The sequence below is a fragment of the Stigmatopora argus genome, chromosome 8, assembly GCF_051989625.1.
Source record: "Stigmatopora argus isolate UIUO_Sarg chromosome 8, RoL_Sarg_1.0, whole genome shotgun sequence".
In the NCBI taxonomy this organism is placed as follows: Eukaryota; Metazoa; Chordata; class Actinopteri; order Syngnathiformes; family Syngnathidae; genus Stigmatopora; species Stigmatopora argus.
Genome location: NC_135394.1, coordinates 13,677,839 through 13,695,634, shown reverse-complemented (window position 1 = coordinate 13,695,634; position 17,796 = coordinate 13,677,839). Strand labels below are relative to the sequence as shown.

General features: G+C 42.0%; 1 protein-coding gene across 3 annotated transcripts; it reads right to left on the bottom strand.

Moving 5' to 3' along the window:
* Nucleotides 1-97: 97 nt before the first annotated feature.
* hdlbpa (high density lipoprotein binding protein a) lies at nt 98-16,262 on the bottom strand. Of its 3 annotated transcripts, none has more exons than XM_077607050.1 (28): nt 16,129-16,262; nt 13,831-13,902; nt 12,685-12,800; nt 12,400-12,605; nt 9,981-10,196; nt 9,683-9,889; nt 9,397-9,612; nt 9,095-9,301; nt 8,752-8,859; nt 8,565-8,669; nt 8,419-8,497; nt 8,091-8,230; nt 7,313-7,417; nt 7,121-7,234; nt 6,051-6,137; nt 5,731-5,862; nt 5,425-5,643; nt 5,117-5,338; nt 4,263-4,481; nt 4,062-4,200; nt 2,954-3,108; nt 2,761-2,865; nt 2,556-2,690; nt 2,338-2,481; nt 1,932-2,111; nt 1,378-1,494; nt 1,163-1,303; nt 98-972 (listed from the first exon to the last, which is right to left on the bottom strand). In XM_077607050.1, the coding sequence occupies exons 3-28, from the start codon at nt 12,758-12,760 to the stop codon at nt 880-882; spliced, it is 3,867 nt and encodes a 1,288-aa protein (XP_077463176.1). In that variant the 5' UTR covers nt 12,761-12,800; nt 13,831-13,902; nt 16,129-16,262; the 3' UTR covers nt 98-879. The 3 variants fall into 3 exon arrangements, with proteins under 3 accessions (XP_077463176.1, XP_077463178.1, XP_077463177.1); XM_077607052.1 differs by having other exon boundaries at nt 2,954-3,105; XM_077607051.1 differs by lacking the exon at nt 16,129-16,262 and adding an exon at nt 15,686-15,704.
* Between the last annotated feature and the right edge of the window lie 1,534 nt (nt 16,263-17,796).

Genomic DNA, 17,796 nt, shown 5'->3' with positions numbered 1-17,796 from the left:
CAACTGTAGTTATGTTTCCTTTTTCTTCCCCCCTCTCCAGAAGCTGTCTGTCTTCTTTGGCATCAAGAAAACAAGAAAAGACAGGCACATACACAAATATTTTCCATTTTTTATTGACATTTTTGGACGATTTCTTCTCCAGTGTCATCCGTAACTCTTCACACCTCAATTGCATAACTTTCCATGGAAGCTAGGAAGCGACAAACGCAGCAATGACGTTGGGCGTGTTTTAACTTTTTGCTCTCCAGAGGAAAGTAAAAGGCTTGGACAGACCTCACCTCTGGCCCTGTTTGTACCTTCCTAGTCTTTAAGGCTGATGTATTAAAAAAAAAAAAAAAAAAAAAAACAAGAAAAAGGGTCATTGCTGTTGAACAGAAACTCTGCCTAGCAACTGGAAGACAAATGGGACTGAGCACTGACCCCCAAAATGTGAACGAGATGACAGTTGACATGAAGCTTTCATTTCCTTTTCCTTTTTTTCATTTTTATTTATTTATTTTTTAAGTGTGTGATGTTCAATGTGCCAGAGTTGTGGTACTAGTGTTTTTCTTTTTCTTTTTAAAGGACTTTGCATTATTTCAGAGCGTCTGGCAGTTTTGTGTCAACGTGAACGATAAGGCGACAAGGTGTCACGAGAAAATGGACGCACGATTGACAAATACTTGAAAGCAAGAGTACAGGGGGGTCCCCACTAATTGAGTCCCCACCCCTTCCCAAAACTTGCCAAGGCAACTCTCGATTAAAAAGGGCAGCTCTACCAAAATATGACAAAACAAAATACCAGGCTTTTCTTTCTTTTCCTCTCTTATTGACAGTTGAGTGAGAACTGAAGAACTTTGAAAGGGTAAAAGGGGGGGGTCAGGTTGTAAATGTTATCCTTTAAAAGCGTTTAGGCCCCCAGGGAGAGGCCTTGGCGGCGGACACCGGGGCGCCGAAGCTGGGGAAGTCCTCGGAGCTGCTCATGTCAGGAGCCTAATTTAATTGATACAAAAAAAGTAGTTTAACAAAGACATTAATCCTTTTTAACCTATTCACTATGTTCTATGGCATTTAAAATGATTAATATTTTTAGAGTAAGTGACTGCCCCACCCTTTTTATTAATTTCAAATGAAAAAAAAAAAGATAGATCCCCATTTAACTTAATTACAAGTTAATTCTCACCTTCTCGTTACCGGTGGTCCACGGAGCCTCCCTCACGACGAAGCCTTTGGAGGGGCCGCGAGATTCATCGGCAGCCGCGTGGCTGCCCCCAGAGGGTCTTATGTACGCCATTTTTGCCTCATTCTCTACCACGTCTGCCAGCTGAAACAAGCCCGTCAATGTCTTTTTTCCACACTAAAAGAGAGTATAAGAGGAAAAGGAAAAAAGGCACTTACGAATTCTTCCTCGAGATTAAGAAGGTGGTCGATAGCTTCGTCCACAAGCTCGGGGCGACCAGTCACCGTCACCAAGTTGGGGTCGGGGGCTCCGCTCTGAGGAAACCTGAGATCAACCTGGGAAAAAGGACAAAAGTATTTTATAATTTTGTACTTTAAACACGAGTTTCCGATAGAACAAGGGTGTCAGACTCGGGTTGGTTCGCGGGCCGGACCATTTTAGATATAATATTTTGAATTTGTTTTTCAGAAATGGATTAAAAGCCCTGTATATTCAGTTTTTATAGATCTAAAACAATGTTTATTTTAGCTTTTTTTTTTTTTTTTTTTTTTTGAACTAAAAACAAAAAAATGGATTCAAAAAATACAATTATTGATTTAAAAGGGGGAAAATCAGGAAATGTAATATACATCTATACTCTTCATTTTAATTTGATCCTAAAACAGAAATTCTGCACTCATGATTTACTTTCCCGGGCCACACAAAATGATGCGGCGGGCCAGATTTGGCCCCCGGGCCGCCACTTTGACACCTGTGCGATAAGTCTACTCACCTTGAACTCATCCATGATGCGCCGGATGCCCTTTCCGCGTGCGCCGATGATTCGCGCGTGAACCCTGCTGTCCAGAGTAATGTCCTCGGAGATCATCTCCTCCAACTCCTCCACGATGGCCTGGATGGCATCGCCTGCTGCTATGGCTTTGTGCTCATACCCTGTAATGGTAATCTGGTCCTATGGATACAATACATTTAACATCCATAAGAATAGCAGTCGCAACCAAAATACAGACAAAAAAATAAACACAATGGCACTCTATTATCTAATTTGTCATATTAATATCTTAACTCAATGACAGTGATCAATCGCTGTGAACTTAAAATGGATTGGGCGTCTACCATCATAAATGGCAGTAAAGGAGTTGGAAGTAATGAATTACACGTATTTCTGGTTAAAGTACCTGGTTTTCGTCATTCTTTTCGGGAAACTGAATGTTCACATCGTGCTCGGTGCGGATGTTAGTAATAATGGCACCCTTGCGTCCGATGATCTTGGGGTGGTATTTGGGGTCCACAGTGATGGTCAGTTTGAAGCTCCTGAGTGCCTGTAAATAGAAAATAAGAGTGAGGCATTCTTGGTAGCTTTGAGATCAAATATGGAGTGCGTGGAGACACCGACCCGATCCTCCTGCTCGGCCTGCAGCTCCTTGACGCGCTCCAACAGTCCCTCTTTGGCGCGGTCCAGGTGGTTGGCCAAGCCGGTGATGGCAATTTTGTCGGACTGCTGCTCAGGAGCAGGCACTTGAATATTGACCTGCCGGGCGGATAAGTATTCCATGAGGATGGAAGCTCGGAATTAGGAAAAATAATGACTGTGTGCGAACCTCAAATTCGTCCATCATCTTGCGGATTCCGCTCCCTTTCTGCCCGATGATGTAACGATGAAGCTCAAAAGGCACTTCCACCTCGATGGTGACGGGAACCAAAGCCTGAAAGCGTCACAATGGTCAAATTTAAAAATATATATATAAATAAAATGGAAAATAAAAACAAGGTTTGTCCATTTGGAATTGTAACCTTCAGCGCTTCTACAGCACCCTCGCAACGCTCCTTGCGGCCAGAGATCACAATCACGTCGCATTTCTTGGGCGCGTTGGGATCGACGGGCTCCTTCACTTCACCGTTGGCCTCGCCGTTCTCCTGGATGACCTCCGCAGCTGCTGCTGCCGCTGCTGGCGAACAAAGAAATACAATACAGTGGTAACTCAACATACGAGCAAATCTACCTACGAGATGCGAGGAAAATTGAGCAAATAATTCACTCTAGATACAAGAAAAATTTCCAGAAAGCCAGGTGGCCATGACATGAGAGGCTGTTTATCATTGTAGCACACGTCTTTTTTGCCACATCTCTTTCGTGTATAACTAGGTCTACGAGCACTGAACGGTTTAGTTCACCTACACATGGACCAGAAAACACACAACGCGCATGCGCGGGGAAAAAAAGAGGGCTTTCTGGGTAATGAAGTATACTCGTGCACACAACACCGATAGCCAATGGCACCCTTTCTCAGAATAAAACATCATTACCCACAATCAATACGTGGGTAGGCTGAGCTGTTGCATTTTTTCAGTGTTATTCCTTCCTTAGCCTGTTAGCTCCCGCGATCGCTCATTCATCGTATTTTACAAAAACAAAGAATACGAACTGACTAGAATTATGTGCAAGCTGAATAAGTGCCTAGTATAGAAATGTAGGATAACCGTTATGGTAATTTAGCTACATGATTAAATATTAGAGGTAATCATTACTTCTTGTACGTCCAGGTAAGTGTGAAACTACATTTCAATGAGCCCCAACTGAAGTGTATTTTAACATTTAACTCTTCTGATTTTTTCTTGTCAAAATATCAGTCAAAATAAATTGGACGCCTAGCACCGTCAACGGCAGCTACTGATTTAAAAAAAAGTGTTCTCTAAATGGAGCGGTTTGAAAGAACCAAAATGGATACTTAACTAAAATAAAAACACTACAGAAAGGCACAATATGCTATGAACTTTGCTAGAACTGTAGCACATTTGTTGTTACTGACTTCAACAACCATCAAATATAGTCTTTGTACTGAAAGACACATTTACATGAGTTAAAAATCAAAATTGTTAAACTTTCTTGGATTCCCCTTACCTTGAGGGTCCTCACGGTCAGGGAATTTAATGTGCACATTGTGGTCTCTGGTGATCTGCTGGATTCGGGAGCCCTTGGGGCCCATGATGGAACGATGGAACTTCTGAGCAATGGTGCACTCCATGACCACTTGCGCATCCTGGCACCAAAAGGACAGTTTGAGCACTTTTGCCATCAAGGACCAAAACGCCGCGTACTCACCAGGTCCTCGACAATTTCCAGCATGCGCTTTTTGGCCGCCTCCACGCACTCTTCGGCTCCCTTGAGGGTGACTTTGTCGCTCTGCGTGCCGGTGCGGGGGAAGCTCACCATCACGCCGCCGTACTCGTCGGCGAGGTCGCGTAAAACTTGGCCGCGACGAGAGACGAAGTAGCGATGGTGCTTGGGGTCCACGTTCATGGTGTCCTCGATGACATTATCCTGTCAGGAAAGCGAAGGTGTTAATTAAAAATAAAGTAATAAACCACATCAAATTAAATCAGCTATTTTGAAGTTGTTATTTTAAAGGAAAAAGGGGGGGATGTAGATATTCTATTTCATTTATTTAAAATGCCAAGTTGGAATCTGGAAAAATAAAAAAATAAATATTGAGTGATTATGCTCAACACTTACCCTTCCCTATTTTTTATAAAAAATTAACAAAAAGGGGGAAAACAGTACTTGTTCTTTATACAATATTCAAGATAGAATAAGCAAAGTCATTTTTTCAAGTTTAAAATTCAGTTTTTTTAAACAAAAAAAAATAGAAGAAAAAAATGAAAGTTGCGGATTATCTTAATGAATCAAAATGAGATTTTCAAACATCTGCTATTATGGTGGGAAACCAAGAATACAGTTGTCCAACTATTCTCTGCGCATGATTTTAAATTGCAAAGAACATTTCCAAGGAAAATGTTAATCCCAGATTAACATAGTAGCCAATTAGACGACTAATCACAAAAATAATTGGTGATCAACTTTCAAAATAATCCTTTCTGGCAGCCCTGATGTTAAAGCTTCTTAAATTGAAGTGAACACCCCGCTCAGAACTACGAAAGCGGTCATACTGCCCTTACCAAGCTCTTGATGAGTTCCTCCAACTCCTTCTGGGCGTCGCGAACGGCCTCCTCTGTGCCGATGACCGTGATGAGCTCCTGGTCTTTGTCCTCGGCGGTGGGGAAGATGATCCTTGCGCCGGTGCTGTCGCGCACCTTACGGATGTTGCTCCCGCCTTTGCCGATGAGGAACTTGTGGTACTCGGGCTTGGCGCGGAGTTCGGCCGAGTGGCTCTTTGTTTGCTGGTGCGTTGACACGATAGGAATTTTAACAACAACAACAAAAAAGTCTCCCCTTCGACATGTAAAGTACCCGATGAAATAAGCACCTTTTCCTCAGCTAGGGCCAAAAGTTGCTGCTTGGCTTTTTCCACCTCCTCCACGGGGCCTCGAATGGTGACCTTGTCGATGCCGGAGCCTTCGCTGGGGAAGTGGATGTGGACGCCGCCGCACTCCTCCATGATGGAGCGCACAAAGCGGCCCTTGGAGCCGATCAAGGAGTTGTGCAGTTTGGAGGGAATGGATAATTCCAACTCGGTGATATTTGCCTTGGGAGGAGATGTTGAGTTTTAGAGAAATACCATCCTTCAAAATATTGAACATCTAAAAGCATCTGAATTAAAAAGGCGGCATACCAATTCCTTTTGAATGGCCAAAATGCGCACTCTTGCAGCCTCACAGTTGGCCTTCTTGCCCGTGATGACGATCATCTCAGAGTTGCTGTTCTCGGCAGGCAGGTCAATTTTGGTGTTGGTTTCCTCACGAATCTAAAAAGACAAAGTCATGGCAGACAATGATCAATTTTATAAAAAAAAAAGGCAAGACGACACCTTTGTTCTGTCTATCCCAGCAGAAAATATCTAATTTCCTACACCCATAAGTGGAGAATTTGTTAAAAGCCATTATTCCCAGGAAATGTCAGCCCAACATTTTATCAATGCCAGGTAAACGCTACCTTTTTAATGTTTGATCCACCTTTCCCGATGATGTTCCTGTGGAACTGCTTGAAGATTGGGACAGAGACTGAATGGCTGTTCTCCATCTGGTAAAGACACTCAAAGTTAGGATGCAAGCTTTCGATAAAATACTAAATACCGTATTTTCATGACTATAAGGCGCACAAGTATTAAATTTTCTCCCAAATAGACAGGGCGCCTTATAATCCAGTGCGCTTTATATATGGACCAATACTAAAATTGTTATCACGATAAAATAAAATAAATCAGTCGATAGGGTACACCATCTCTCAACTACGGCAAGCAGCCCCCAACTCTATTTTCCCCGTAGAAAAAGTACTGTGCAGTGACTGCTGGGATATGTAGTTCTTTAGTCAATACACCCAATGGATTGTGGCATGTACATCGACATCAACACAGTTTTACGAAGCATGGAAAGCAGCGGTGGAATAGTTATGCTAGCTACCATTTGTGAATGGATTGTGGCCTGTATACATCGACATCAACACAGCTTAACGAAGGGTGGAAAGCAGCGTTCGAATAGTTACGCTAGCTACTAGCTAGCTACTATTTGCGAATGTATTGTGGCCTGTATACATCAACTCAGCTTTACATAGCATGGAAAGCAGCGTTAGAATAGTTATGCTCAGCGTTTTCGATGACTAATTTGGACAATTGTTCAATTCGGACACAGAAAATGAGGACTTTGATGGATTTGTGGGTGATGATGACGTGAGTAAGTTGTAAAACGGCTAAATAAAGTACAACCGAACTCCGTTTTGCTTCCGTTGCCTTTTTAAAAAACGTGTTTTTAGCACGTTGGTGTAGCGTGCAAGAACTATATATCCCAGCAGTCACTGCGCACCAGAAACCGGAAATAGAGTCTGGGGCTGCTTCCGGTAGCCAGCGCTATTGCGGTTCGATATTCATCCATGTATAATATACATGCGTCTAAAAAACGGTGCGTCCTTTGTGTGTTTAAAATACAGAAACAGCACTTGTTACTGACACTGGCTAAAAATACAATGCGCCATATAGTCGTGAAAATACGGTAGTTTCCACACATTACCATTTCAGCTACAATCTTCTGCATAAACTTGGCGCACTTTTCCACCTCGGTTCGTGGGCCCCTCAGTTGAACAATGTCACTTTTTTGCGCGGAATCGGGGAAGTTGATGATGACCTAAAAATACAAAAATGACACATTTTGCTTGACACGAGCGGAATCTGTTGGACAAAAAAAATGGAGTAACATGATCACCTCTGGGAATTTGTCGCGCACTTCTTTAATTTTCTCCCCCTTTTGTCCAATAATGGCTCGGTGAAAACGCTGTTCGATGATCAGATCCTTTGTACGCTCGTTCTCCTGCAAAACACCGAGGAAACGGTGAGTGATAGGCTATAGAGTTTTTACTGCACTACACTAAAAAAAAATTCATGCATAAAACATTTAACAAATAAGAAAAACATTAAAATAGAAATAATACTAAAAGATGGATGAAAAGCACAGTTCATATAACTTGGAATTTCAACAATAGCATTTTTAGCCCTGATTTAAAGGCGCTGATTGTTTACCAGCACACTTGTGACCTCCAGCTAATTTGTTCCAGTAAGTAACATAATCAAATGTAGCCTCCCCCCGCTTGGTTCCTGTTCTTGGAACACATAGCTGACCGGTTCCACATGACTTTCGACGAGAAGTCTAGATGCTTCGCGGGCGTCAAACCGATTATGCATGTATTTTTGTCCATGGACATCCAATGTTTTGTAGACCAGCAGTGAGATTCTATAGTCCATCCTCTGATTTACAGGGAACCCAGTGTAACGATTTCACCGCTGGTGTAATAGTCTTGTTTCCTTGTATTTGTAGGGACTCCGGCAACAGCATTCTGGATTAGCTGCAGTCTGAGCGACTTTTTTAATTTTATTTTAAATAACCCCCAGTAAACATACCATTATAATTAGGGGTGTGCATTGCCTCATATCTGTCGATACAATTCCGATGAATAAACTTAAGAAACCCTAGCAAAAGCACTCACCATGCGTGACGCAAGCTCCAACAGCTCCTTCTTGGCCTCCTGCACTCCCTGGGGATCCCCTTCGATACGAATCAGGGTACTCTTCTCGTGATCGGGGGGGATACGGACGGTCACCTTGTGAAGCTCCTTGATGCGGTTGACTGCAAAAAAATAACTGGTTTATTTATGAAATACCTTTATCAGTTTCAATAGTCGAAATGCATAAACAATTTCATATTAGCACATCTCATAATGAGATCTGATCATCACCAACAATGGCAGCCAATTAGGTAAAAGTAAGATTAACAGCCATATTATTTTGGATTTGGATTTACAGTAGCGTGCTTACTGTTAGCGCCAGCCTTCCCAATCAGATGCCTGTGGAATTTGGGATCCACGCTGATCTCAGTGTAGTCCATGCGACTTATCTGTCAAGAGAAACTATGAAAACGTGTACCCGTAAAAGGAGGCAGACTGCGCGAAGGCAATACACACCAGGTCCGCAACATTGGCTTCAATCTGGGTGTGCACCATCTGCACATCTTTGGTGGGACCCTCCAGGGTTATCTTATCTTCTCCCTCAGTGAACTCAATGTGCACCTACATAGAAAACATACCATTTTAAAAAAAGAATTCCAAAGGGAGAACTTTCTGGAAACTTCATGGGTTAGCAATTGGACACCTTTGGCATTTGTTGGGTAATTTTGGCCAAGTTCTGCCCCTTCTTCCCAATGATGAATCGATGGAGCCAAGAGGGAGCTGTTACCGAGGAAACAGTGTAACTGTTTGCCTGCAAACACACCATTTTTTTAATTACAAAAACACCAAGTGAAATTTATAAAAGCAACTTAAAGTATATCTAGATAAACAATACATCAAAACAAAAAAAAAACGCCTCAGAGGACCAGTACAAATAATCCCTAGACTACAATGACCAAATTTCTTTCCAATCTCTTCAAGAATAACAGATGAACATTGTAATTTATAGTCTGTATGCGAGCAGAAAACCTTCATGGTTAACTGACCTTGGCATAAACTTCGGTGAGAGCCTGACCGAGGCGGTCGGGCTCCCCGCGAAGGATGACGGTTTCTGAGGTGCTCTCAGAAGGTGGGATCTCAACCGAGACGCCAGTTTTGTCCAGGATCTCCTGCAGAGTGTTTCCCTTGGGGCCGATCACATATTTGTGCTGGGATTTCTTCACCTCCACCGCAATGGTGGTGGCACTCTTTTTCTGCAAAGAAGCAAAAAAAAAAATTTTAAGCACCATGTGAGAAGCTAGTCAGACTCTAAGCACTCTTTGCCTTGTTTTCTTTTTTAAAAGCCAACCTTTTCTTCATAAATCTTCTTGATCATAGCCACAGCAAGGGCCACCTGCTCCTTTTCCCCAGTAATCACGATTTCCGTCTTGTTCACGCTGGGAGGCGGCACGTTGACGCGAGCACCCGTCTCCTGCATCAGCTCGCCGACAAGCTTGTTATAGGCGCCCGTGATAAATGGGTGGTACACCTTGTCGATGTTCACCCTCTCCACAGCTCTCTTGTCCTGAGGGGGGGTGGACCAAAATAATGTTACCCATCACAAAAGGATCAGCGGTCCTGGCTGTCGATCGTACCTGCTCGTCCGAAATCAGCATGATCTCGTGCTTGGCCTTCTCCAAGCCCTCCTTGGTGCCGGAGATCTTGATCTGGTTACTGGGGTCGTCGGGTCTCGGGATTTGGATTTTGGTGGCGGTCTTTAGCTCCAGCTCCTGCAGCTTCTCCCCATTTTTGCCGATGACAAAGCGGTGGTGTTCCTTGGGGATGCCCACAGTAGCTGAGGCCTACAGCAACAAAATGGAGTCATTTTAAAACATTTCTCATCAATAACATGAGCTAAGCTGTAAAATATCATTTGAAATGTATATTGCATACCTGAGTCTGCAGTCGGGACACAATCTCCTTGCGAGCCTTCATCACGGCGTCCATCTTTCCGGACACCATGATGGAGAGACCCTGATCTTTCGCCAAGGAGAGTTCCAGGTGGGCTCCAGTCTTGTGCATGATGTCCACACAAACTTTCCCTTGGTCTCCATCCCCAAACTGGTTGAGGTCCTTGTACTTGCGCTCTTCCAGGGGAACGTGGAAAACCTGTTTCGACAGAAGAGGAAAAAGGGCTTCATTTTTCGCCTTTGAAAATGTCTGGAAAAGGGAATTGAACTCCAACTATACGGTAAAGACAAGGCCCAGCCATGATCAATGGTATAAAGAAAAGGATATTGATTTCTAGCTGTTAGTTTAAAAATGAAAATAAGTTGCAAGAAATGATTGACGCGGGATGGTTGTCACTGTCTTTGATTAATCACAAATAACTCATCTCACAAGGCTTATCCTTCCCTGAAATGAATATAGAACATGGAAATAATTGTGACAACACCATTCTCTAGATCATTGAAAAAAGCTTAGAGATTAAGGGGGGGGACTTCAAACCGTATTACCATTTTTCATTTTGAAAACTACAGTACATTAAAAGGCAGTATTCAGGAATCATGTCGGTCGTTTGCAGTATGCTCACTCCCAGATGTTTTCACTTATTTTGTCTGTGACGAGACCCTCACTGCAGTTTTGGGTAGGAAGCACTAGGAGTGGAAATTGTGATGTCACCAACAACACTGCACAACGGTTGCACACTCAGCGCACAAGAAAACCCATCTAGCGCAATGGACGCACTGCAAATATTAGATATAACTTTTTTTTCTGTATCATTTTACTGTATAATTCATTGAGTGGCAGGTGTCCAGCCAATCTTTGGATACGACACAATCACGCTGCACAGCCAATCACAGCCTTGACAGCACTTCCGCATGAGGCTGAAGCTAGCTCAGCTAATGTGAATGTGATACATAGACTTCCAAAACCAGCGTTAAAAAAAGAACTGTGCTTCTTTTAAGTTGGAATGGCTGTCGGTTTTTCCGAGTGCGAAAGGTCCGTTCTGCAAAACATGCAGCCAAGGTAAAGTTGCCAGCGAGTTTCCGATGGAAAAATATGGACAAACTACCTCAAGGACAGACATGGAAAAAATTTAAGTCAGATTTGTACAAATTCTAGTGCCATTTATTAAGATGTTTTATGTACCGTATTTTCGCGACTATACCGCGCATCGTATTTTTAGCCGCAGTGTCAGTAACGAGTGCTATTTCTGTATTTTACACACACAAAGGACACACCGTTTTTATAGACGCAGCCAGGCATGGCAAAACTTACACCAGCTTAAACAAACGGACACACGCTAAAAATACGTTTTTAAAAAGGCAACGGAAGCAAAACTGAGTTCGGTTGTACTTTATTTAGCCATTTTACATTGTACTCTCGTCATCATCACCCACAAATCCATCAAAGTCCTCATTTTCTGTGTCCGAATTAAACAATTGTCCAAATGAGTCATCGCAAACGCCGAGTTTTATACGTTCGTCCAGGCGGCCACAATCCATTCGCAAATAGTAGCTAGCGTAACTAGCCCGGCGATGCCTGCCACCCTTTGTAAAGCTGTGTTGATGCCGATGTCCAGCGTAGCTAGCGTAACTAGCCTGGCGCTGCCTGCCACCCTTCGTAAAGATGTGTTGATGTCGATCTATACAGGCCACAATCCATCCATTCGCAAATAGTAGCTAGCGTAACTATTCCAACGCTGCTTTCCATGCTTCGTAAAACTGTGTTGATGTCGATGTATACAGGCCACAATCCATTCGCAAATAGTAGCTAGCTAGTAGCTAGCGTAACTAGCCCGGCACTGCCTGCCACCCATCGTAAAGCTGTGTTGATGTCGATGTATACAGGTCACAATCCATTCGCAAATAGTAGCTAGCTAGTAGCTAGCGTAAATATTCCAACGCTGCTTTCCATGCTTCGTAAAGCTGTGTTGATGTCGATGTACAGGCCCAAATCCATTGGGTGTATTGACAAAAGAACTACATATCCCAGCAGTCACTGCGCAGTACTTTTTCTACGGGGAAATAGTAGTCCGGTGCTTGCCGTAGTTATGAGAGCTGTAGAGGATGGTGTACCCTAACGACTGATTTATTTTATCATGATAACAATTTTAGTATTGGTCCATATATAAAGCGCACTGGATTATAAGGCGCCCTGACTATTTTGGAGAAATTTTAAGACTTATGTGCGCCTTATAGTCGTGAAAATACGGTAGATATATTAATAATGAAATGTTATGGCCAGATATATTAAAAATTAGAGGGAACGATGGTCACCACGCAAACCAAACTTAACATTTTCGCCTTCTTGCAAAATACAAAATGCACATGACTAAAAAAAAAACCTGTTGTCGAAGAGCAAGTACCTGGGTGATAACAGAAGACTTCAGAGACCGCATTTTATTGGCCCAGGCGCTGGCCGTCTCCTGGGTTCCATCGGGCGTGGCCGCCTTCTCGGGCAGCGGAGGGAAGGCATCCCTGTAGGTGGGGAGGGCGTCTTCCTCTTCTCCCCCAGTGGCCCCAGGTGCTACCACAGCGGGAGCAGGGGCGGCGGCAGCAGCGGCGGCGGCGGCTGATTCCACAAAAACAGCTAATTTCACATAGTGCTGGAATTTCACACCAATTTGTGGGCGGGGATGTCAACAACTCACCACCGCTTTGCTCCGGCAAGAGCCCGATGCGGTGCTCATTGAAGAGTTCCTGCGTAAGTACAGCGACTGAGCTCATAGTTGAAATCCCAACCTTAACACAGAGTCCGAGTGTGCCACTGGAAAGGAGGGGGGAATATTATTTTAAGAGTTCAGGCCAGCAATAGATTGACACAATTTTACAGTACATTTCAATGAAAGAGATCAGAGTATTAAAAGATTGCCGGCTGAGTAGTAGAAAAAGATTAGAGGGTAAATGACATTTTGTCCATTCTAATATGAAACAGTCTTTTTTATTGATTGCTATGAACTTGCTTTTCTGCTTGGCATGGTCTTTAATTCTGCAAGAATTAAGGATGTTTAGGGAGGAAAAACATTTTGCTGTTAGAAGGGGCCTTGCACAGGCAGGGAACAAAAGATTGTGTTTTTATTTATTTTTTAGATCTGCTTAAAAGCCACAAAACCACAGGACTTGTGCTCTGAAAGCAAAAGGCAGTGAATGACTTGATAATTTTTTTCTAATTATACACAAGGTCATTTTTTTGAAGTATGAATTTTCACCTGCCATGTACTTTGTCAACTATTGTTTAGTATGTATGAGCTAGCTGTACTTTAAATTCCAACTATTGAATGAATTTTTCTGTGATATTTTATTTAAATGAGTGGTATTCGGGCTCTATTTAAGCTTCAAAGTGACAAAGTTGTAGCTTTGTGCACATGTAACATAACAGGGTTATCAAGGATGGACTTTGGGATTTTCGTTCACTATCTAATCTGTCATTATCAAATGTCATTGGTGGGTTTGTTAGACCACATTTTGGGAGTTTTACCTTATCACCACATTGTTTAAGTAGAAACACGGACCATTTTACTTGTGCTTATTTCTCTTCCTCAAGACTTAATAAATATGAAGGCGGCTCCACCACAACTCAGTAGACTATGGATTTAAAACTGGTTTATTGCAGTTGTTACTGTTGAGGTGGCCTAACCAGTTACTAGGTTAAAAGGACTATTAGGTGACAAGCATTAAATAGGTGTGCCCCTGTGAATAAAATTACTTAGCAATTATCGACGCCAAACGACACATGCGGCAAAAATTCACCTTTTACAAGCATTTTTACTAAAAGCAGAAAAATATAAAGGACTCACCAGCTAAATGGTCAGTTACCAGATAATCCGTCCTGTAAAGATGTAAATTCCCGTCAGCCTGCCAGCTTTTGCCTTTGGATACATAAAAAAAGCAGAGATTAGCATTGTCGGAATGTTTGGCAAATAGAAATACATTACAGGTGTAAAATGTTATTTGCCTGAGGGAAGGCGGGATATGTTTCCGTGGAACATAGACTACCGATTCAAACAAGCCTGTGCACTCCCATTTGCATATTTTTGTGGCCTTTTTACAGAGTGGGATGGTGCAGAAAGTCTGTTATGTATGCCATGCTAGCAGATTGAGTAGCTAGCTTTGGGGACCAGCTACCACAAGCTAGTTTTATATCGTATAACACTATTATAGTTTCTGCAAAAATGTCAATGATCCCATTTCAAACCTTGTGCTCAATTATAGGGTGCATGTAACCTCATGTACCTGCAGTGACGGCTGTTTTTGCAAAGGATAAAGAACACATGCCTACAACTAGATTTATACTTTTTTTAAAAGCCAAAGTCAGTACTTCACTTTGCCCCACTTTAAACAAAGTGATATCAGCTAGTTTTTTTAATATATATTTTTAAATATAAGCACACACTTGCTATTACAACTGGAGTCTGTGTAATAGTAAAAAGACATGTTTTTTTTCTGGGGGGGCTTCTTTGTAACTCTTAAAATACTTCAGTGACCTGCACAATCCCTGGTAACCAGTGAAGGGACCCCAAATGTCTCTATTCTTAAACCTAGCATTGTGATTACCCTTTTTTAAATCCAGAAAAATATAATACATTGTTTTCTTTAGCGTGTAACTTGTTAAGAGCAGCACAGACATTTCAGTGATAAAGGGCATCTGAAGCCATTTTTTGTTTTGGTTTGTTTGTTTTTTGGATGTGTGACAATTGAATTGTTTTGGTAATAATGACACCATTAAGACATCAGTTGTTCAAGTAAAAAAAAAGCTTTGACATATACTGAGAAATATTTGTTAATTGTTGTCCCAAGTAATCATTTATTCCTTTTTAAAATTCAATTGAATTTTACAATGTGTATCAGTAATACCTGAGGGAGAAATGTTTTTAATTTACCAATATTTTTTAAACAGTTACTTTTATGATAGTCAATAACAAATACAGTAATTAGCCAGACTTTGGAAACCTGCTTAAGGTTCTGCACATTACTTTTAGGTGATTCATACTACACCTAGGAAAACAAATGCGCATATTATCTTTCCATAAAGTAATTTAGCTTTTGTTTGATAACATGTCAGAGAGAACATGTCAAGAACCCAACTAATGCTTGTTCTGAAATCAATGCTCTCTCGACTACATTCTAGCACTTGTATCAAATTGTTACCCTTAAAACAAAAAAAGAGATTTGCTCTTCATAGTACTTTGAAAAACGTAAGACATGCAAGTCACGTGTAACTTGTTTCATTGGAAGCAGACTGCCACACACAAAAAATATATAAATGAAAAAATTCTTAAGAAGCCGCTTTGAGTTCAAAGTATTAAACACGTCTCGTCTATCTGTCTCAACTTGATTTGACCCTCGAACATTAACGATGCAAACACTTCAAAAAGATAAATGTAAATCCCAGATTAAGGCTTTAAGCAGGTGTGTGTTAGTGTGTTTGTGTGCGTGTGTATCTCCTGATTGACAGCTTCTAAACGACACGGCTAGCTAACTTGTTAGCTACCAAACGCACGCGTATTATAAGCGACATCAAGCGAAAATTTCAACATCTTTCAATAACAACGTGTCACGATGTAAAGAAATGTTAATCTATAAAATGATCCTAACTCTAAATATAAGAACAATGAAAGGCCGCTGTATCCTTCTAATTACGATAAAACTTGCCTTGTAGTGCAAAAAGTGACACGTAGCCACGAGAGCTATCTCGGCTAACTCCACGCCAACGTTGCGACAATCTCCCTTGTTACGTCATATAAAAATGTCAAAATAAATCGACGCTATTTACACAGACGCGTGTTCGGGGCTCGATTTAGTCGAAGCGGTTGTTAAGAAGTAGCAACTTAGGCTAACTTAGCATTAGCTTGGTTAGCTTCCACGACTACACTTGCGAGCTGGTTAAGTCCACGTAGGCACACTTGCTAACCGAGTGACACAAGAGTCCAGGCCAGAACGCACGCCGAGATCCAAAAAAATAGACACCGCGGTTCGATTAGCGAGCTCCATCACGCCGCAGTCTTTGAAGCCGAGATAGCCATGCGTCCGCACCGATGCGGTGAATGTCAGCGACGTGCGAAGACGGAAGAAATCGTGAAAACACGGCCACTTACTTATTTTTTGTGTTCTCGTCTGCCCAGAAGGTGCAGAAGCAGAGATGAAATTCCACTGGCGAGGGAGGTGGGAGTGACGCATGACGAATATATACGAGCGACGCCCACCAATGGTTAGCCGCCGACGTCACGCCGGAGTCCGGTTACAAGCCTTGGAGCACCACGTCCTCGTTTCGCCGACTCCAATGACTGAAAACCGACAGACTCCGATCAGACGAACGGGGAATCATTCTGTGCCACTGCCTTTGACGGCGATAGACGTTCAACCCAGCTCAAGGCAGTGATCACTGTTAAGATATGCAAGTTGGATCAGACAGAAAAACATTGGGATTGCATTTGAAATCCATTGAAGCAAAGGATGTTTTTGACAAAAATGGTGGCGCAACACATGTACACAGACAAAAATTACAGGAAAAAAAATATTACTGTTTTACTCTGGACTTTTGACTGCCTCCATACAGTTTGGCTTTCGCAAATTCCCCGTTCTAATTTTGGGGGGGTGGAGCAAAGGATGTTTTTGACAAAAATGGTGGCGCAACACATGTATACAGACAAAATTTACAGGCAAAAACAAAATATTACTGTTTTACTCTGGACTTTTGACTGCCTCCATGCAGTTTGGCTTTCGCAAATTCCCCGTTCTAATTTTAGGGGGTGGAGCAAAGGATGTTTTTTACAAAAATGCTGGCGCAACACATGTATACAGACAAAATTTACAGGCAAAAAAAAATATTACTGTTTTACTCTGGACTTTTGACTGCCTCCATACAGTTTGGCTTTCGCAAATTCCCCGATCTAATTTTGGGGGGTGGAGCAAAGGATGTTTTTGACAAAAATGCTGGCACAACACATGTATACAGACAAAATTTACAGGCAAAGAAAATATTACTGTTTTACTCTGGACTTTTGACTGCCTCCATACAGTTTGGCTTTCGCAAATTCCCCGTTCTAATTTTGGGGGGTGGAGCAAAGGATGTTTTTGACAAAAATGCTGGCGCAACACATGTATACAGACAAAATTTACAGGCAAAAAATATTACTGTTTTACTCTGGACTTTTGACTGCCTCCATACAGTTTGGCTTTTGCAAATTACCCTATCCTAATTTTTGGGGGTGGGGAAATATTACTAAACTAATTTTACATTTATTTGAGCTATTTGTCTCCCTGACCACGCCCCTTTAGGCCCACAAATCAGGCAATCTACAGGCCTGGGTGTGGCTGCACCCCCATCCCCGTCAAACTCCGCCCCCGGCGCACTTACAGAAACATAGCGAAGATTCAGTTTAATCATTCTAATGGCCCAAGTTAGTAAAAGCAGGTGATTTCCCTGATAAAATTCATCTGACACAACACATTTGAATCCATTCAATTACTCAAGATAGTAGACGGAAATTAAATGTCAGCTCTAGAAATGATTGAGTTGAATCGGTTCATTGGCATGAATCAGTCACTGTTGACTCACAAGAGTCTTTGCATAAGTGGCCTTATTTTATACAGACTGAGATAATTTGGTTCATTTTTGTCAGAAGACTCACAGGAAACATGATTCTTTTAAATTGAAGCAGCTTTTTTTTCCAAAAGTACTCTGAAACTGTTGTTCATACATTCACCACATGCATTTAAGTACATAGTAGTAATACATCTTACATTGGAGTCTGTCAGTCGTC